Source organism: Balaenoptera borealis (assembly GCF_965194805.1).
Source record: "Balaenoptera borealis genome assembly, chromosome: 2".
Taxonomy (NCBI): domain Eukaryota; kingdom Metazoa; phylum Chordata; class Mammalia; order Artiodactyla; family Balaenopteridae; genus Balaenoptera; species Balaenoptera borealis.
The window spans coordinates 184,405,845-184,426,109 of NC_138867.1; the positions used below are offsets into that span (position 1 = coordinate 184,405,845).

A 20,265-nucleotide genomic window follows, 5' to 3' on the forward strand; every position below is an offset into this window, starting at 1 on the left:
TTGGGGCCGGTTTAATTCTCATAATTTTTTCTTTCTGGGTACTTTAGACGGTTCAAGGTTTTGTTTCAACTGACAACCCTAGATATAGGTCAGGTAACTGCACTGTTCCAAAACACCTGTTGTTTGAAGTCCTGGATCCGTTCACTGAAGCTTTCTCAATGATACTTGCTTACATTTCTGTTTTTTAAATAAATGTGTGTTTAATTTAATTGACCAACTGGATTCAGCTAACATATGTGGCGCACCATCTCTGTTCATTAGATGCTAGAAGCTGGCCAGGATGCTAGGAATGGGATAAGAGCCTGAGATATGGGAAGCGACCACGGAGGACCTTAAATGAGGGAGAAAACTTGTAAAACTAGCCAGATACCCAACAAAGGTAGAAAGGAGGCAAGTACAAATTAATACAGGAGCTAGAAGCCCAAGGGAACTACTGGCAGAGAGAACCTAGCGAAGGCTCCAGGGCGCCAGCTGTGTGGGTTTCCATGGAAACGCCTCTCCCCCCCGCCTCCCCGAAGGCGCTGCCCTCTCACCACTGAGAGCCAATGACGGGCGGGGGTGGTTCCAGCGCATGCTCAGGATGAGTCAGCGCCTGGGCGCGCAGCCTCGGGTTGTGGGCGGAGCTGGGGTGCGCGTGCGCCCTGCCGACCGGCGCACGCGTCTCCCAGCATTCAGTTGGTGCGCGGGTGGTGGGCACCTCAGTTCCGTAGGCTTTGGCGTCTGAGTGGACGGAGGCTGCCGGCCGCTACGCCGACGCAGGCCAGGTGGAGGGAGAGGTCGCCGGTGCACACCCGCCAGCCATGAAGCCCCCCGCAGGTACCGGCCGCCCATTGGTGTGGCCCCGCTCGCCGGACCCAGGAGCCGCGCGCCCCTTCCCTCGTGGTGGCCCCTGGGGCCTAAGAGCGGAGCCCAGTGACTCTCGAGTGACCCGGGCCCAGGCAGGGGAGGAGGGGTCAGCGAGCCCGGAACCCCGATCCCTCGGTTGCCGAATAAATTAACAACTTTTCCAGCGCTTCACTCATTCGGCAAACTCCGTGTCACTTCTGCTGAGGATGGGTCTGGTCCTGGGGTGGACTCTGAGGGAGTTCTAGACGCAGTTCCAGAGCCGGAGACGGACGTTCAACAGGCAAAAATTAAGCAAGGGCTTTAGACAGTGGTGCCCCGGTGCCGGGGCTGGTGGTGCTTCTTTAGGGAGGGCGGTCCTGGAGGGCTTCTCGGAGGAGGTGGCATTTCATTCAGCCTGGACCCCGTGGGGAGAAGCAGCTGTCCTGCGGGAGGAGCGTCCCAGGTGGTGGGAATCGCGAAGGCAAAGGCGGGGAGGCAAGCACACCAGTAGGGCGTTTGGAGAGCAACAAGTCATTTTAGCTGGAACACAGCTGGGAGTCCCTTTTATGGGACGCACAAAGGGGCGCTATGGAAGGGTTTTCATTTAGGGGAGCGATGCCACCCGCATACTGTATTTTAGAAAATCGCCCAGGATGTTGAGTGGTGCCTCCTGGAATTTTCTCTTGCCCACCTATCCTCTCTGTTCTTTCTGCAGCCCATTGTGATGATGATGATAGTAATTGTATTAATGATGATAATCATAATTATGGTTATTCAGGCCTCAGGGAGGCAGGAATGTTGTCTGCCTTGTTTGCTGCAGGATTGTTAGCTCAGAGATCTGGCACGTAGGTGACAATCAGTAAGTATTTATGAAAGGAATGTGCCTGCTCCAAGTTTTCAAATCCTAGTTCCTCCAAAAGATTTTCCCGACAATTCCACCTCACTCGGACCTCCCGCCTTTCTTGAGCTCCTGGAGCCCTTCTTTACCACCAGATTTAATGCAGACTCACAGACCCTCTTGTGCAGTTCTTGAAATCCAAAATATTCTGCAAAGATATTCTCTAATTTGAAGCAGTCATTTGGCCAGAAAAATCGAACCTCTATTGAGGTGAAGAGGCTCCCCCCGCCACTTAGTGTGTATCAGTGGAAGTAAGCTGCCCGACTTTGAACCCTCCACCTCTGTCGCTTGCTGCCTGTGGCATCATGGCGAGCTCAGGATTCCCATCTGTAAAGTGGAGCTACATGGGATGCAGAATACAGAACTGCCTGAGAGTTCAGTGAGGTCAAAACACCCTGGAACACACAAGAAGGTTTTCAAGTGACAGCTGTTGTTTTTCTTTTAATTAATTAATTTATTTATTTATTTCAGGCTGCGTTGGGTCTTCGTTGCGGTGCGCGGGCTTCTCATTGTGGTGGCTTCTCTTGCTGCGGAGCACAGGCTCTAGGCGCGCGGGCTTCAGTAGTTGTGGCACGCGGGCTTCAGTAGTTGTAGCGCACGGGCTTAGTTGCTCCGCGGCATCTTCCTGGCCCAGGACTCAAACCCGTGTCCCCTGCATTGGCAGGTGGATTCTTAACCACGGCGCCACCAGGGAAACGCAACAGCTGTTGTTATGGGACCACAGTCCTGTTTCCAAAAACTCCTGGGGCTAGAGACGTCACAGTAATCAGATTTCCCCCTTTTAGAGGAGCAATACAATACAGATGTTCCAGGTTCCGTTCAGGGAGGTTGGGGGTACCACCCTGCCGTCCAGTTATTCTTTCAGTGAAACGCAGGTATATGCCGGATGTCCCGCTCAGCACCGCTGACTTCAGGGGCGGGGCCTCTCCTGGGGGCGGTCCTGGCTGCTGTGGGGTGTTGAGCAGCACGCCTGACCTTGCTGAGGAAGGAGCATCACTCCCTAGTGGTGACAACCACAGACGTCCCCAGACATCCCCCAGTGTCCCCTGGGGGCAGGATCACCTTGTGCTCTAGAGAGCCGATCGCCCTGTGCGTCCCCAGAAAGCCCTGGGGCCTCGCCATCTGCTCCGGGAAACAGTGGACTCTCCCCGGGCTGTTACTCTGACCCTGATTCCGAGCCTGAAGCAGACACGCCGGGTGTGGGGTTCTGTTTTCTGGGTCCAGCCTGTGCAGGAGACGCCCTGGACGTGGCGGCACCGTGCTCGGCCGTGAACTACCTCCGGTGGGACCTGAGTGCCCAGCAAATCGGGGAGCTCACCACCAAGCTCATCGAGGAGACCAAGCGCGTGTACGACCACGTGGGCTCCCAGGAGCTCCAAGACGTGTCCTACGAGAACACGCTCAAGGCGCTGGCCGACGTGGAGGTGTCCTACACAGGTGAGCCCTGCCCAGACCGGGCGACACCACCTCCTCCCCGGGGGCCCGGTGGAGAAAGGCAGCCCGGGCCGGCCAGCTTGCTCTGTCCCCGAGGGCCCAGAACGGCAGTGTCAGACAGTGTCTGCCAGCTCTCCTCTCGGGGAGCCGGCTCACGTGCCAGCCTTGAAACTGGAGCCCCTTCTCACCCCTGCCCGTGTGCCTGCCCCGGGGTCTGTTTGTTTTCTCTGAGCCGCTGAACTTGGTCCCCTTTGGTTTTCTCCTCCCACGGTGCCCTGGGTCCCCTGATACCCTGAGGCGTCCTCATCGCCACCCAGTGGGTCCTTCCGTCTTCTCCTCCACGGGGTCTGTCTGCTGCCTTTGTATGTCAGATACACAGCTCGCCTCCCAGAGCCTCCTCTGCAGAGCTTGATGAGGCAGAGAACTCTGAGCCGAGGAGACCCCCTGTGCCCGGATCTCTAGAACAGCTGTTTTTCTGGGAACCGTCTAGAATCCCTGAGTTCCAGCTGCGGGATTCTCACATGTTCCTGACGCCTCGCCGTGCAGGGTCTGCTTGCCCCTGGCCTGCAGGCTTAGACTCCAGAGGATCCGCCCTGGGGGGCGCCCAGTGTGCCTTGGGCCCAAGGGTGAGGGCTGCGGCTCAGGCAGCGGATGAAGAGCCCGCAGGCCGGCTCTGCCCCCTAGTCCCCTGCTCTGGCGGGGGCGGGGGAGGGGGTGGCGGGCTCAGTCTCCCCTCTCATCTGTGGCAGGAGGCTCTGGAGTGTGGATGATGCAAATTCCCACCTCGGGAGGGACCCTGCCAGACGTGATTTGGTCTCTCCTACTCCACTTCTGTGGCCTTTTCTTTCTATCTCTCCTCAGTAGCCTGAGTAATTTTAAAGAAAACTAGAATTGGACCACGGCACTCCCCTCGACCAACTCCGGTGCCTTCCCACTGCCCTGGGGGTGAAGGTGGGAGCCCTCGACGTGGCCTCTGGGGCCCGGCCGCGTGCCGCCTTGCCCCTCGTCCTGCGCCCCATCTGGGGGCTTCGTGCCAGCCGGGGAGCCCCTCCCCTCTGCCTGGCTGGGCGTCGGGTTCTTTGAGCACAGATTGAGCTCCGCCCCGGCGCCCCTTCCCGTGCCCCCCCTCCCCACACCAGCCACCTGGACTAATCCCACACTCTGCTGTTTCGTTGTCATACTCAGTGCAGTCACAGCCTGCAAATCCCAAACGGACAGAAAAGGCTGTTTCTGTCCTTTTCATGGCTTGCTCTCGGGCCACCGGCATCAGACCCGCCCAGAGCCCCACTGTGTTCGGCCTGGTCAGCTTAGCCGGTGACTGCCCTGCAGAGGTTTCCACGCTGCAGCTGACCCACCAGACCTGGGCCATCTCGGTGGCCTGGAACCGTGGACGCCACCAAACTGTGATGTTAATTCAGGTCTCCCCCACGCAAAGTATGTGCTTTTTTAAACACTGCTGTGTTGAGATAGAATTCACATACCATGTAATCTGCCTACTTAAAGCATAGATGTCATTGGTTTTTAGCGTATTTAGCATATCCAGCCTTCACCACTATCCAATTCCAGAACCTTCCATCACCCCAAAAGGAAGCCCCGTCCCCATCAGCAGTCACCCCCTGACAACACTAACCCACAGTGTCTGTGGATCTGCCTGTTCTGGACGTTTCCCATCAGTGGAATCACACCCTGTGTGTCCTTCTGTGTCTGGCTTCTCTCACTGAGCATCGTGTTCTCAGGGTCTGTCCACGTGGCAGCGAGTGTCGGGGCTTCACCCCTTTTCTCGGCTGAGTGATGCTCCCGTGTGTGGAGGGACACGTGTCCAGTCATCTGCTGATGGTGTCTGGGTCGTGTCCACTGTTCGGTTACTACGGATCATGCTGCTGTGATGGCGTGTGTGGAAGTTTTGGGTGGAGGGTGTTCCGTTACTCTCGGGTGTGCACCTGGGGGGGGTGGGTCTGCGGGTCACGTGGTGACTCAGCTGAAGCGTGTGCTTTCACAGCCGCCACACCACGTCCTGTCTCACGAAGCGTACACGTGTGCCGTGAAGTATAAAATCTTTGGTGAGCTGCAGCGTAGCCATGGGCAGCCGTGGCTCTTTTCTGGCACCGCATCCCTTTGGCCTCTTCCGGTCTCGTTCTGCTCCCTGTTCCGGTCCCTCTTGGCTTGGGGTGTCCTGAGCTAAGTTCCTTCCCTTTTGGACTGTGAGTCCCCAAGGACGGGGGTAATTGCTCATCTCTAGCCTGGGGCTGGCACCCACCCGTTTCCACCCGGGGCCGTTTTCACACCTGTCCTGTCGTCTCCCCGTTTCAGTTCAGAGGAACATCCTTGACTTCCCCCAGCACGTCTCCCCATCCAAGGACATCCGGACAGCCAGCACGGAGGCAGACAAGAAGCTGTCCGAGTTCGACGTGGAGATGAGCATGAGGCAGGACGTGTACCAGAGGATCGTGTGGCTGCAGGTGAGCGCGCGGCAGGGCGTCTTCAGACTGGGTCCTTCCGCTCCCCAGGCTTTACGAGGTGTCAAGCTGGAGGGGGCCCCGCAGGTGGGCAGTGGGCACCACGGGCTGTGCGCCGGGCCTGGGGAAGGTGGTGAGTTTCACGGTGGGGCCATTGGACCACAGCAGACGACGTTAGAAACGTGACAAAGACGAGTGGGAGGGAGGAGAAGAAGCATAAAATGCCTTCCCGGGTCCACAAGTCACCTCACCTTCCCGACCTTGCTGGGGACACCTAGAGGGGACGTCCGGTCTCCAACGTGAAGTGAGGGACGAGTAACAGGTGTGTGCACTTCCTGCCTTCCTGTGGGTGCTCCGTGCAGCTGGCCGAGCACTGCTGCCTGTGTCGGGGGGACCACGGATACTTCTCACGTGGCTGGTGGGTGGTTCTTAGAACCCGCTGATGCGTATCCCTCGGGACCAGGGGAGGCCCCTGGGTGCTTTGTGCAGACACGAGGGCGGTGGCCTCTGAAAGCGCAGGCAGTGCTTCTTTTAACAGAAGTTTTCACTGACAGAATTAATTGTAGGTTTACGTGCAGTTGTAAGAAATGATTCAGAGCGGTCCCGGCTACTTTGCCCCGTTTTCCCCCTTTTGTGAGAGTAAAGTCAGCGTCCCAGCAGGATCCTGAAGTTGACACAACTGCCCCTGTCATCCGCTGCCCTGGGAAGGTCCCCAGCGGCTTTCGGTCTGGGGCTCTTCCCAGTCAGGCGAGCGTTTGTGTGCAGCTTCTGTGTGGACTTCAGTCTCCATTTCCCCGGGGTACGTGCCCATGACTGCGGTTGCCGAGTCCTGCGACGGCTGCTTTGTTAGGAAGTTTCGCTTTCTAGGAAGCTGGCCAGCTTCTTTCCAGAGTGGCTGCACCGTGTTCCGCGCCCTCCAGCGACGACTCCCCTGTTCTCTGCTGCCTCGCCAGCACTGGGCACCGTCTCGATGTTTTGCTGCGAGCAGAACTTTGGTTATCTTGTTCTAGGAGAAGGTACAGAGTGACTCGCTGAGGCCAGAGGCGTCGCGGTACCTGGAGCGGCTGATCAGGCTGGGCAGGAGGAACGGGCTCCACCTGCCCGAGGAGACGCAGGAGGTGAGCGCCTGGCCTGGGCCCCGCGTGCCGGCCTCTGCCCATCTCTCTGCCGCCTCAATCCCAGGAGGGAAGGTCCACGTGGACCAGCGCTCCCTCTGCACCTGCTCCGCCCTCGGTCCTCAGGGTCACAGGGCTTCCCCAGGGCACAGGCGGCGTGGGCCCCTCCCTGCATCCCACCCCAGCCCCGCCTCATCCGGGCCCTCCCCACCACCGTGGCTTTGTTGGGAGGGTCTCAAGGAAGGACCCCCCTCCGAGCCCACTCCACCCTCAGCCCCCGCTCCCACAGAGCTTCCGTCCCGACGCCAGGCCCGTGGGGCTCCCACAGCAGCAGCTCTGTGACTGCCGGGTTTCTACAGTTCAGTTCGGACTCCATCTACCCAGAGTCAGAGCCCGCGGGTCAGGGCTCGGCCCACGCCAGCCACAGGTCCACGTCGTCTTCTGCGCTTGTGGCTGACAGGCTGTGTCAGGAGTTCCCACACGCCCACCCCGAGTTCTGTTCGTTGGCTAGCGCGGCCCCCAGAACACAGGCACCCAGTCCACAGACTAGACCACCGGGTTATTATAAGGGAACAGCCAGGTGGAAGGAGGAGGTGGGGAGGCGTGGGGTGGGGCTGGGGCTTCCAGGCCCCCTGCAGGCACCCACCCGGCAGCTCTCTGAACCCCGAGTTTACTGAGATTTTGTTCCATGAGCACGATTACATCGTTGGCCATGGGCCACTGATTCACGCTGCAACCCCTGTCCCTCTCCCCTCCCAGGAGGTGGGCAGGCAGTGGGGCTGTAAGATGCAACCCGTCCTGTGGCTTTAGGTTTAGGAGCTGTGTGCCAGGACTGGGGACCAAGACCCGACCCGTTTCTCCCGTAATTCACAGTGCGGCTCCCACTGGGCATGGAGGCTGGGGGCGACGGGAGGCTGAAGAGCATGGCGTCCGCCTTCACCCCCTCCCTCCTCTCTGGGCTGAGCCCTGCGGCCGCGCGGGTTTCCAGTGGGGCCCCCCCCCCGGGGGGGCCTGTCCCTTCAGGTCCTCCCAGCTGTCTGACACCCCTCTGCCCCCAGCGTGGACCCCAGAGCCCTCAGTTCTTCCCACTCCTGGTCCAGCAGGACGGGGTCCCTGCGGCACCCTGGACAGGCGGGCGATGGGCAGCCCGGCCCCTCCCGGGAGGCAGCCCCATGGGGTGGGGAGGGGGGCAGGCACGGCGAGCCACCCATGGTCGAGAGCGTCACCTCGGTGGGCGGCATGGGCGCCGTGGCTACACGCATCTTGATGGCCAGGATCAGACCCAGCTCTGCCACCAACCGGCTGGGTCCCCGGAGGCTGGTCACTGGACCCCGTTGTCCCTACTCACCATCTGCAACGTGCGTGACCTGAGGACCCCCTCACAGGTGACCGAGTCGGTTTGTGTGGAGGACAGAGAATAGTGAGGCCAGCAGATCAGGAAAGAGCTTGTCACTCATGGTTCTGGGCAGGGCACGCCTCGTCACATAGGGCCTCCTGGGAGCACGAGGGTTCAGCAGGAATGAAGGGACGGGTGGCTGGGTACAAGAGCATGAGGTGTGGGGCCCCGGGAAGGAGCAGGCTCAGGATCGGCTAGAATGACCCCGGGGCTCCGGGCCTCTCCGGGGTGATGAGGGCAGGGGGACGGTGGCCCCGAGGGTGGGAGCTCCGTACAGAAGGGGCTGGGGTGCAGCCCTGCGCTGGCTGGTTTGCATCAGAAAGTGAACGACGCGGTGAACGCGGGTACCAGGCCCGACCCAGGGCTCAGCGACAGCTTCGGCCGGTGCTGTGCCTTGTGGTGGAGGAAACCGGGACTCGGAGGACTGTGGGACTCCAGCCTCCGGGGTGGTCCCGGGCGCGTGGGCCCCGAAGTCCTGCGCAGCGGCAGGCACGTGGAGCTTCGAAGCTGGGGGAGGTGAGGGTGTGGACACTGGGGCTGCGCAGACGGCCTTGACACTTGAGAACCACTGGCCGGAGGGACCACGGGGACGCCCGGGGAGGAGGGCGCCCAGGAGAGGCGGCCTGCTGGCGCGGGGCAGGGTCCTGAGTGCCGCCCCGCCCTCCCAGGGCACCCTGTGCTCCTGCCCAGTCATGGCCCGTGGGGCCGTGAGGCTGCAGGGAGGCCAGTGCCCGGCACGGCGCCTGCTGCCCACAGAGGCCTGGCGTCCCTCGGGCTGGTTCTGAGCCAGGCGTGCCTGACGAGCCCCTGCTCCTGGCAGAGCCAGCGGGCACGCTCCCCCAGCGCCCCTCCTGTCCTCTGACAGGCACGTCTGCTCAGCCCGGGAGCGGGGCCGGGCGCACTGAGTCCTGGGCCGGTCAGGGGGTGCAGCCTGGGCAGGTCCTTGAGGCGCCCTGCCTGCTGCTGCCCCGGCAGGGACCCCGGGGAGCCGGTGCCTTCCTCTGCGCCCCACGTCACTCCCTCCCCCAGGCTGGTCCATTTCTCCCTGTTTCTGAAAGCCAGATAGACCCTGAAGGGACAGAAACTTAGCTCCGTTGAAATGGCTGAAACTTAGGCTGTCACCTTGGGGTAACTCCTGAGGAGGGTCCTAACAGGACCCGAGGTCCTTTCTCTCCCATCTCCCTCCTCTCATCCGCCTCTTCTCCCTTAACCTGCCTCCGTGCCCCCGCCCCCCGATCTCACGGCCGTCTTCTTCCTTCAGAAAATCAAGAGCATCAAGAAGAAGCTGAGTCTCCTGTGCATCGACTTCAACAAGAACCTGAACGAGGACACGACCTTCCTGCCATTCACGCGCGAGGAGTTGGGTGCGTGCGGGCCCCACAGGGTGGTAGAGAGGCATCTGTGTGCCCCTGATCCCCGGGAGGGCCTTCTTCCGCTGGGGCACTCAAAGTGTTTGGTTCCCAAGGTTCTGGATCCTTCCTTGGGGACGGTTCCGGTCTGTCTACCGAGATTCTGCCCCAAAGGGAGTTGTCTGCCGAGACCCCACCCCCACCCTGCTCTCTGTGATGTTTCTTTAATCTCACAGGGTCCTCCCCAGCCTGATCCAGCGTGGGGTCTTGAAGGGCTGGGGCCTGGGCGGCTTTTTCAACTTCTGCCCTCTTCCTCGAATGCTTTATTTTGAAAACTTCACACCTGTAAGGAAGTGGCAAGAATAGCACCAGGGAGACCCCGTGTGCTCCCCGGGCCCGGCCTCCCTGCGTGGATGCCGCGTGTGCTGTTCCTGCGCCGGGGCCTCCGGACACGTCGCCAGGAGCAGGGGTGCCTCCTGGGTCCCCGGGCGCAGGCCCCCCTCGGGAAGCAGAGCGTGGAGCGGTCCCCCCGGCCGTCCCGATGGCAGTCTTTACATTTCTGGCCCCATCTGGCTTGAGCCAGGCCTCAGGCATCGCATTTAGTTCCTGTCTCTCCAGGCTCCTTCCCTGTTGATCGGTTCCTCAGCCTTTTACAAACTTGCTTCCGTCTTGCCCACGTTGATAGTTTTGCAAAATCTAGGCCAGGTGGTCAGCGGCCTGTCACCTCTGCCCGGGGTTCAGATGGGGCTGAGCATCCTCACCGGTCTGTGTAACAGGCTGTTGCATAAGATGTGACACCTCGTTTGCCTCTGGGCGGCTGGGTTTTGGGGACACCCATGGATGCACGCTGACCCAGGCAGGTTCTTCAGGTCCATCACGCCAACCTCTGCTGCCCTAACTTCTGGTCCCCAACCCCCTGTCCTGGGCAGCAAGACCCACGTGGCTCCTGGCGTTCACGGGCCAAAGGGTGGTCCCAGGCCTCTGGAAACTGACAGCTGAATCTGCTGGCACAAGCTGTCCTGTGGGGCTGCTTTTCCCCCCATCTGTCTAGCCCAGGGGCCCTGCTGTCATGGCCCAGCCTCCCGGGTGAGAGGGTGAACCCCAGCTCCATGGAGCAGACACTCAGAGCCCCAGTGACCTGTCTCGCAGGGCTGGAGTGGCGGCTGGACATGTGTGGCCAGCCTGGTGGGGTTTGACCCCGTCTGCAGTTTCAGTTCCAGCTGAGCAGGAGCCTTGCTGGGTTATTTTCTCCTGGTTATGGAAGGATCCCTGGTGTCATTTTACAGAAACGTAGATGGTGTGTTCTTTCTCTGTTTTCTCCCTGCTTCCTGTCCTCCCTCTCTTCCTCTCTCTCTCTGCCTCTCTCCTTCTCCCTCTCCTTCCCTCCCTCTCTTTCTCTACCTCTATCCCTCTCCCTCCCTCCCCCTCTCCCTCCCTCCCTCCCCCTCTCCTTCCCTCTCCCTCCATTCCCCTCCCTGCCTCCCTCCCTCTCCCCCTCTCCCTCCCTTCCTCTCTCCATCTCCCTCTCCCTCCCTCCCTCTCTTGAGAGAGTCATATATACACATAACACTTTGGTTTCTTTCCCTAAATCTCAGTCCTAAGGCAGTTTCCTCTAGGCGTCTTCTCTGTAAAGGCGCCATTCTCCGTTCATAGTCAATCGCTTCTCCAGAGAAGCTTGGAGGTTGGCTCCTCTCATTTGTTTTCACCCACTAGTTCTGTGTAATCTCTTAGTTTGTATCTTCTTGTAAGTCAGAACTCACCCCCCCTGCCCTGCCCCGTCACCCAGTACTTGCCGACCAATGTCTTTGTATCTGTGGGCTTCCAGGTCCTGGTCTTTCTGGCGGGGTACGGTCCCCTGCTGTCATCACTTACTTAGATGCTCATTGTCCCAATGTGGCCTCAAGGAGCCCCTTCAAGTGGACGTGTCCCTGTGATTCTTCAAGTACCTGCTATTTGACACGGGGTGGGCCGGGCTCACTTTGTCCTCTCCCTGGCCCAGCCCGGCCTGGCCCTGGCAGGATAGTCAGAACCAAGGTCTGGCTGCTGGCTGTGCTCCCAGATGCTGGGAGCTATTGCTTCTAGGCCCCCTCAGCTGACGAGAGCTGTATGCACACACGCGCGCAGACACACACCCATGAGTGCCTACCGGTGCCTTCAGCTCAGGTCGAGCGCCTTAGATTCGCCTCGTGGCGCCCCTTCCATGCTTTTACCACCTTGTCCAACAGTGAGAACCGGCTCCTGGATGAGCGTGAGGCTGAGAGAGAGTCACAGGGTCTTCCGGTCCCAGTAGGGAGGAAGAGCCGGTTCGGGGCGAGGGCGGCTCTCCCTAAGCTGTTTCTTGTTGGGTTAGGGTTTGAGTCACGGGCACACCTGTCGGGGCCCGCCGAGACGACCCACCTGAGGGGGATCCTCTGGGGTTCCTCCACCCCTCCCTCGGCTCCCAGGCCCCAGGGCTGAGCTGGGTGGCGAGGGTTCCAAGTGAACTGGCCTCAGGTCGGAGCCGGGGCATGAGGGGCGGTAGCCTTGCATCGCCCAGGCTGTGAGACACAGGTCCCTGGAGGTTTTAGTCTGAGGGCGATGCACCCAGGTCTCCACGCTAGGAGGACAGGCCAGGTTGGAGGCCAGCCATTGCAGCAGTGCTGGCAGCTGGGATGGGGCGGGGACACCGCCCAGTCAGGGCTGCCTGGCGGTTTCTGCCTTCCACTGGTGCCATCCACCCAGAAAGGACACAGAGGAGACGGCAGCCCATGCCATCCCGGGGTGGACGCCGTCCCGGGCTGGAGCCTATCCCGGGGTGGATGCTGTCCCAGCCTGGAGCCTGTCCTGGGGTGGACACTGTCTTCGGGTGCAGGCTGGCCTGGGGGGAGCTGAAAATAGCTTTTCCTCCCCGAGGGCGTCCTGATGAGGAGAGCAGCAGCTGTCTGAGGTGGGAGAGCCCTCAACTTGGCTCCTTTGGGTGCAGAGGTGGGAAGTGGGCGTGTGGGTGGGCCGCACCGGGCACTGTGCTCCCTGCTGGCTCCCGTTCCTCGCTTCCCACGCGGGAGGGACGCCCTCCCTTCCCACCTCGGTCGGGCAGCCCGCGGGTCCTTTCAGAGCCCCCGGATTTGGCTCCCACAGGAGGGCTCCCTGAGGATTTCCTGAACTCACTGGAGAAGACCGAGGATGAGAAGTTGAAGGTCACCCTCAAGTACCCGCACTACTTCCCCCTCCTGAAGAAATGCCACGTGCCCGAGACCAGGAGGAAGGTGGAGGAGGCCTTCAACTGTCGGTGCAAGGAGGTGCGGAGCCCGCCTCTGCCGGCTCAGTGCCTGGAGGGGCCCCACGAGCTCGCCCTGCCCCTAGCAGGTGTCCGGGGGTCTGGCTCCGTCCCCCAGGCCCCCGGGGCAGGAGTCTGAGCCTTTTCTTCCTGAGCTCGCCCTTCTGCTCCCTCGCTCTCGAGCCTTAGCCTCAGGTCCTCTCCCTCTGGGGTGTCGCCGGATACCCGAGGAGCTCGGATTCGCAGATGTCCCCCCCGCATCCCCTCTCTGTGCCTAGCATGTGGGCTGGGCCTTCTCGCTGTGGCCCGGGCACGGCCTTGACATTCAGACATTGGTTCCTGCATGGACACTTGTGTTTGGTCCATACCGCGTGTGGCTGCAGTCTGTGCTTCTCCCGTTCAGCGTCTTCAGTAGATGGGGGCTGTGCATGAGCCCTTCATCTTCCCCGCAGACACCACTGGTGCTTGCTCGGCCTTGCGGGGGATGCGGGGGGCATGGGGGACAGTCCTGTGTCCCCACCTTCTCGAGCTGCAGACAAGCCACGTTGGTCCTGTGGTGACTGGGGGCTCCCAGGAGAACCCCACCGCAGAACCGGAGAGGTGGCCCCAGAGAAGGTGGCGTATGCCTGGGGCCGGGCCTCAGCGGCGAGCCCCGGGCCACCTGCGGCAACAGGCATCTCACCGTCCAGGGGCTGGGTGTTCGGGCGCCGTGGGGATGAGCTACTGTCTGCTCGGCAGCTGAGTTTGTATTGTTGCGCCTGGGAGGCCCCTCGGGGGCTCCTGGAGAGCCTGGTCACATTGCTTCCCACCCTCAACCTTAGAGCCCATCACGGTTCACACCCTTTTGGTTCCAGAGGACCTGTGTTTATAAAGACCACGTGGTAGGACAGCACCAAAGTGCCTAGAAATCTGGGCCAGGAGGAGGAGGGAGGGGGATTGGCTGTGCCCGCCAGCAGCCTGATAGCCCTGCCCGCCTGCAGAGACCTGGCCCGGGGCCCCGCGGGGAGGGCATGGCCCACGGTCCCCAGCGCCGGCCCTCTCTGGGTTCCAGGAGAACTGCGCGATCCTTGGGGAGCTGGTGAGCCTGCGGGCCCAGAAGTCCCGCCTGCTGGGGTTTAGCACGCATGCCGACTATGTGCTGGAGATGAACATGGCCAAGACCAGCCAGGTGGTGGCCACTTTCCTAGGTAACCCCGCCTCCCCCTGGGGCCCAGTGGGGAGCGGGGTCAGGCAGACCTTGACTGGACGTGGTGCTGCCTGAGACCCCACTGTGTCAGCCCCTGCGGGTCGCCTTCCTGGACCCTTCATTCTGCCTCGAGGGGCATGGGGTGGGGGGCGGCTGGGGGGCTGCCACAGGGACGTAGCTGAGCCTCTCCCCTCCGCCCGCAGATGAGCTGGCCCAGAAGCTGAAGCCCCTTGGGGAGCAGGAGCGGGCCGTGATCCTGGAGCTGAAGAAGGCTGAGTGCGAGAGGCGGGGCCTGCACTTTGACGGGCGCATCAACGCCTGGGACATGCGCTACTACATGAACCAGGTGGAGGAGACGCGCTACCGCGTGGACCAGCACCTGCTCAAGGAGTACTTCCCCATGCAGGTGGTCACGCGCGGGCTGCTGGGCATCTACCAGGAGCTGCTGGGGCTGACCTTCGACCTGGAGGAGGGCGCCACCGTGTGGCACGAAGACGTGACGCTCTACACGGTCCGGGACACGGCCTCGGGCAAGGTCATCGGCAAGTTCTACCTGGACCTCTACCCTCGGTGTGTGCTTGGGGGTACATGTCGGCCATGGGCCGGGGATCCTCTGCGGAAGCTGGGCCTCACCCCGCGTCCCTCCCCAGGGAAGGGAAGTACGGGCACGCGGCCTGCTTCGGTCTGCAGCCAGGCTGCCTGCGGCAGGACGGGAGCCGCCAGATCGCCATCGCGGCCATGGTGGCCAACTTCACCAAGCCCACAGCCGACGCGCCCTCCCTGCTGCAGCACGATGAGGTGGAGACCTACTTCCACGAGTTTGGGCACGTGATGCACCAGCTGTGCTCCCAGGTGGGTGCGGGCGCTGGGCTGCGGGGAGGAGCGGGGGAGGGCCCGGGCGCGCATGGTCCTCAGGCATGTCCTCGCCGCGGGACTCTTCAGCTGACGTCACCCCGGACGTGGCGACGCCCTCGGTGTCAGCTTCCATCATCAAACCCCATGCACTGGGCACGTAAACAACGGAAATGGATGTCCTGGAGGCTGGAAGCCACTGATCAAGGTGTCAGGGCTGGTTCTCTACATGTTAAATACGTGTACTCAAGAGTTGCCTTTAAAAAAGACAAAAGAAAAGAAAGGAACGTTGCCTGCAAGTCTGGTGACAGCCAGTGATGAGAACCAGAGGGAAGGCTCTGGGGCGGGGAACGCCGCGCCCAGTGAGGCCTTGGGGCTGCTGCCAGTCTCGATGGAGGCTCAGCAAGTCCCGCCGACTTCCCCACGTGGGGCCCCCAGCTGAGCGGCCGGGCCCAGGACCCACTGCTCGCTCAGTCTTCCTGCGGTCAGCCCTTCGTCCTGAGAGCGATACTCTGACAGGCTGCACCGGAGCGCGTGGGGACAGTTCACTGAGCTGTGCAGCCGTCACTACTGCCATGTTTTGGAACATTTCCATCACCCCAAAAATGTTCCTCCCGCCCTTAGCTATCACTCCCCTCCCCAGCCCCTGACAACCAGGAACCCACTCTCTGACTCTGTGGATCTTCCTGTTCTGGATGTTTCCCATCAGTGGAGTCGCACCCTCTGTGTCCTTCTGTGTCTGTCTTCTCTCACTGAGCATCATGTTCTCAGGGTCCATCCACGTGGTAGCGAGTGTCAGTGCTTCACCCCTCTGCGTGGCTGAGGGACGTCCCCGTGTGTGGAGGGACCTCTTATTACTAGTATGTTTATGAGCAGAAGGTTTTGACTTTGAAGTTAAGTCTATTAACTGTTTTCTTGCACGTTTTGTGTCCTATGGAAAAAAATCCTTCTCTAACCCGAGGCACTGAGTTTCTTCTGCCTTTTCTGCCTAGAAGTTTTGTAATCAAGCCTTTCATTTTGTTGTTGTCCACTATGGTGGAGTGTTGTCTGTGGTGTGAGGCTGGGGGTCACCCTCTGTCACCACGTTGTCGCCACCGATTCCCACGCAGCCACATGTGATGTGTGTTTCTGTTTAAAGACACCTGGTCTGATAGCAATTGTTGATTGGCTCACGGCGGGGTTGTAACCCTCGCCTGAAGGAAGCTCATCTAACACACTCACTGTCCCCGTGAGCACGTCACCGCCCTCCTGCACTTGGGACAGCAGCCAACACTTCAGCTGTATGCTCGGAGCTGTGTTGAGCAGAGAAATCACCCCAAAAACACAAAAATGCACACATTGGGGCATTCAGCAGACCGTGAGAAGGACGCTTGTTTGCAGTTCGAGTGACCCAGGAGTGAGGAGGCAGCGTCTGCCCTGCTCCCTGGGGCCTGGGAAGGACATGCCGGGGGTCACTGGGCTCGTGTGGACCCACACCTGCCGGGCCTGGGTTCCAGCCACACTGCGTCAGGCGCCGTGTATTCAGGAAGAATTTCAGGCACGAAAGAGGAGCAAAGAGCGCCTGCCAACGGCTGCCATCCGGATGCGCCGCGTCCGTGCCTTTGCCTCGTGGGTGCGGGGCTTTGGCTGGAGAGTGTTGGCTCCATGGGTGGGGAGGGGGCGCGGTGATCCACGGGGTGGCGGGCTCTCTGCACCCCTGTGTCCCGGGCAGGTCTGGGGTCCGGGATGGGCCCTCCTGCAGCTCCACAGCCCGCCTTGCAGGCCGAGTTCGCCATGTTCAGCGGGACACACGTGGAGCGGGACTTCGTGGAGGCACCTTCGCAGATGCTGGAGAACTGGGTGTGGGAGGTGGAGCCGCTGCTCAGGATGTCCCAGCACTACCGCACGGGCAGCGCCGTCCCCCAAGAGCTTCTGGACAAACTCATCAAGTCCCGGCAGGCCAACACAGGTGCGGCCGGGCCGAGGGAAGGGAAGGGGGCTCCCGGACCGCCCCGCTGGAGAGGGCGGCCTGGACACAGAGCCAGTCCCACGTCTCCTTCCTCCCGCCCCCCAAGGCCTCTTCAACCTGCGCCAGATCGTCCTGGCCAAGGTGGACCAGGCTCTGCACACGCAGACGCCCGCGGACCCGGCCCAGGTGTATGCCCGCCTCTGCCAGGAGATCCTCGGGGTCCCAGCCACGCCAGGTAGCCACGCGCGAGCCGGGCCCACCTGAGGGGTTGGGGTGGCAGCCACTGCCCGGGTCAGGAGGATCGTATGGTGGCATGTGAAGGGGGACCGACACACGCTCCGGCCGAGGCCCGCGGACTTCTGGCCTCTTCCCGCCTCGGTTCCTGGGCTGGTCCCTCCCGCTGTGGCCCGTGGAGGCCAAGGGTGGGGTGGGCGGCTCTGCACGTGCTTTCTGGAGAGCCTGGAAGGGGCAGGAGAGGGATTCATACCCCGGACGGAACGCGTCGACGAGGTTTACACGTGTGTGTCATTGCGGACACGCGGTTCACTCCCTTGTGAGCACTTTAACCCGCGCTCTCCCCGTGCTGGAGGGCGAGCCCTCACTCATCCCTCAGAGCCTCGGCAGCTGACCTTGTAAGAGGCTTAGGGGTGAACCCTCGTGAGCTTCAGCAGAAAGTGGGCAAAGATTGATTTGTGTCCCTCCACTGAGTTGCCCGCAAGGTCCCCGTTTTCTAGAAGTGTTGCGCCAATCCTCCCTCTAGTGGCAGGGGTCTCAGACAGGGCTGCTTTGAGGCCCCCGCTCTCGGGAAGGGGCACTGAGGGGCCAGGGGGCCGGGCAGGAGCCTCTCCGCGTGTGTCCCAGGGACCAACATGCCTGCGACCTTCGGCCACCTGGCAGGCGGCTACGACGCCCAGTACTATGGCTACCTGTGGAGCGAGGTGTACTCCGCGGACATGTTCCACACACGCTTCAAGCAGGAGGGCGTCCTGAGTGGCAAGGTGAGAGGCCGGCCTGCCGCGCAGACCAAGACGGCGGTCCTCGGCCTGGGACTAGATGCCTGTGCCACCCGCCTGGGCCTGCCCGGCCCTGAGGGCCCTGCCCTGGACCTCCTGCTCCCCTGCCCTTTGTTCAGCCACAGCAGAGGTGGCCACACCCACACCCCCAGATCCCCTCCCTTGGATGCTGATGGCCCCTGGAGCCAGGGGAGGGGGTACTCCACCCTCCTGCAGCCCCGTCCCCTCTCGGCAGGTGGGCATGGACTACAGAAGCTGCATCCTGAGGCCAGGCGGCTCCGAGGACGCCAGCGTCATGTTAAGGCTCTTCCTGGGTCGGGACCCCAAGCAGGACGCCTTCCTCCTGAGCAAAGGGCTGCAGGTTGAGGGCTGCGAGCCGCCGGCCTGCTGACGGCACAGGGTTCTGCCCACCCCAGCGGGCCGGGTGCCTTAGCGCCCCGCCGGGGCGGGGGAGGGGCCGCGTGTCCCCCCAGCCCCTGAGTCCCTGGTGGCCGGCCTGGGCCAAAAGTCTCCACCTGGACGTGTCTGGAGAGCCTGGCGTCAAGGCTCCCACTTGTTGCACTAATGCAGCTCCTTCCTGGGGAGCTTTCCTGGTTAAAACATGGTTCTTTGAAACGCAGCCATTAAAAAAAAGACTCCAGTCCTGGTCTCTGACTGCCATCCCTTCCACCACAGGAGTGGCATGGGGGCCGTCACTGTGGGGGGAGTTCTGACCTTGGTCAGGGATCAGCACTGGGGCCGTTGAAGGCTGCTGTCCGCTGGTGACACGTCTGGGTCACTGGGAGACAGCTGTGCTGTGGGGTGAGTTCAGACGGGGATGGCCCCCCAACCCTGGCCGGGCCGGCTCTCCAGTGATGGGGTGTCAGTCTCCTGCCGGCCTCTCGCCCATCACTGTTTGGGATCTCGGGGGCTGTGATTGGCTGCAGCTGATTCTGGCGGTGGGCACAGCTGCGGGAAGCCCGGCTGTGGCTGTCCCTGTCCCCATGTCCTGTCCTCCTGCTCACAGCCGGCCGGCTGGCTCCCTCCCTCTGGTCATTGGCAGCTGGTGAAGTCTGGACCACAGCAAGGGACCGCCTTCCTGGGTTCTAGCAATTTTTCCAAAAGGCCTTAGGGGTGTTTTTTGGTGGCAGTAGGAATTCAGAGAAGGTGCTGCACCACTGGAGCGGTAGGGTGGGTCTGGACCATCCCGTGTGTCCTTCCCTGGCCTTTGAGCTCCTCGGGAGCCCTGCCTCCGGCCCTTCGTCCCCACAAAAGACGCCAGGCAGCGGAGCGAGGGCGCGGACAGTGCCCTGACCTTCTCCTCGGGACCCAGGCGGGCAGGCCGTGCCACGCTCTGTCCTCCCCTCAGCCTGCCCACCCGTTCTCACCCGCCCTGGGCCAGTCAGCTGTGGACCAGGCTGTGGTGTCTGCCCTTCTTCAGCACCGGCTCAGCTCCCTGCACCCACTTCTGTGCCTTCTGTGTTCTGGGCTGTTCGCTGGCCCAGAGCCGGTGGGCGGGCGCCCCGTGGCCAGGAGGGCTGTTCGTATGAATTACCTGGGGCTCGAAAAGGAGCACAGCCGGCCTTCCATCCAGGCACCTCTCGATGGTATGGAAGTGGCGTGTCGGGGGCTGGGGGCTGCTTGTCTTCCCCTGCACCGAGCCCCCAGATGGTCCCCGTGCAAAATCCAGGTGTGGCGTTGGCACCCCAGCCGTGTGCCGGGCAGTCCGTTGCGGGAGCCACAGGCCTCGGGCTGGTGGGCCACAGGGTTCCCAAGCGGGCAGGTCAGGACTGAGAGGGTGAGGCCTTTCCCCGGGTCCAGGGCCCAGACTGAATGCCGGCTGGAGGCCCATCTGCTCACCGCCCGCACCCCCCAGCCCCTGCCCTCACGTGAGCCCCCAGGGCTGAGCTCAGGTGTTGCATGCCCAGGCTCTCCGGCAGCCCAGCCCGTTCCCACTTCTCCGTGGTCACTGAAGGACTGGGAGGCAGGTTGCCCCACAGAGACTGCTGTTCCCCGAGCCCTGGGCAGGGGGCAGGGAGGACGGGCACACGGCCCTGCAGGGGTGTGGGCGCCGGGGCGGCCACAGCAGCTCCACACAGTAAGTAAGAGCATCTCACCAAAAACTGCGTTTCTCCAGCCGCCTCGGGACCTGAGCTCAGGTCCTGGGGCAGGAAGGGGCAGCAGTGCAGCTCTTAGCTGTCACTGGGGGTCGACTGTGGCCCGGTGCCACCTCTTAGATCCTTCCCCTGTCCCCTTCCGGGGTTGCGACACGACCCCTGCCAATCGGGTTCTCACTCCTCCCCATCCCCTACCCCTCCTCCATGAAGGTGGAAGGAACACGTTTTTAAAAAGGATGGAGCTTGGGCTTCCCTAGTGGCGCAGTGGTTAAGAATCCGCCTGCCAATTCAGGGGACACGGGTTCGAGCCCTGGTCCGGGAAGATCCCACATGCCGCGGAGCAACGAAGCCTGTGCGCCACAACTACTGAGCCTGAGCTCTAGAGCACGCGAGCCACAACTACTGAGCCCGCGTGCCACAACCACTGAAGCCCGCGCACCT

At 61.9% G+C, this 20,265-nt stretch overlaps 1 protein-coding gene across 7 annotated transcripts; it reads left to right on the forward strand.

Annotated features, from left to right (window-relative positions):
• Positions 1-654: 654 nt before the first annotated feature.
• THOP1 (thimet oligopeptidase 1) lies at positions 655-18,368 on the forward strand. Of its 7 annotated transcripts, XM_082381584.1 has the most exons (13): positions 657-816; positions 2,948-3,160; positions 5,468-5,616; positions 6,624-6,731; positions 9,386-9,488; positions 12,591-12,751; positions 13,781-13,916; positions 14,119-14,485; positions 14,566-14,767; positions 16,529-16,715; positions 16,822-16,950; positions 17,577-17,713; positions 17,964-18,368. In XM_082381584.1, the coding sequence occupies exons 1-13, from the start codon at positions 801-803 to the stop codon at positions 18,117-18,119; spliced, it is 2,064 nt and encodes a 687-aa protein (XP_082237710.1). In that variant the 5' UTR covers positions 657-800; the 3' UTR covers positions 18,120-18,368. The 7 variants fall into 7 exon arrangements, with proteins under 7 accessions (XP_082237708.1, XP_082237710.1, XP_082237714.1 ...); XM_082381582.1 differs by having other exon boundaries at positions 655-816; positions 17,577-18,368; XM_082381586.1 differs by lacking the exons at positions 657-816; positions 2,948-3,160; positions 5,468-5,616; positions 6,624-6,731 and adding an exon at positions 7,210-8,113 and having other exon boundaries at positions 17,554-17,713; positions 17,964-18,102.
• The last annotated feature ends 1,897 nt before the right edge of the window (positions 18,369-20,265 follow it).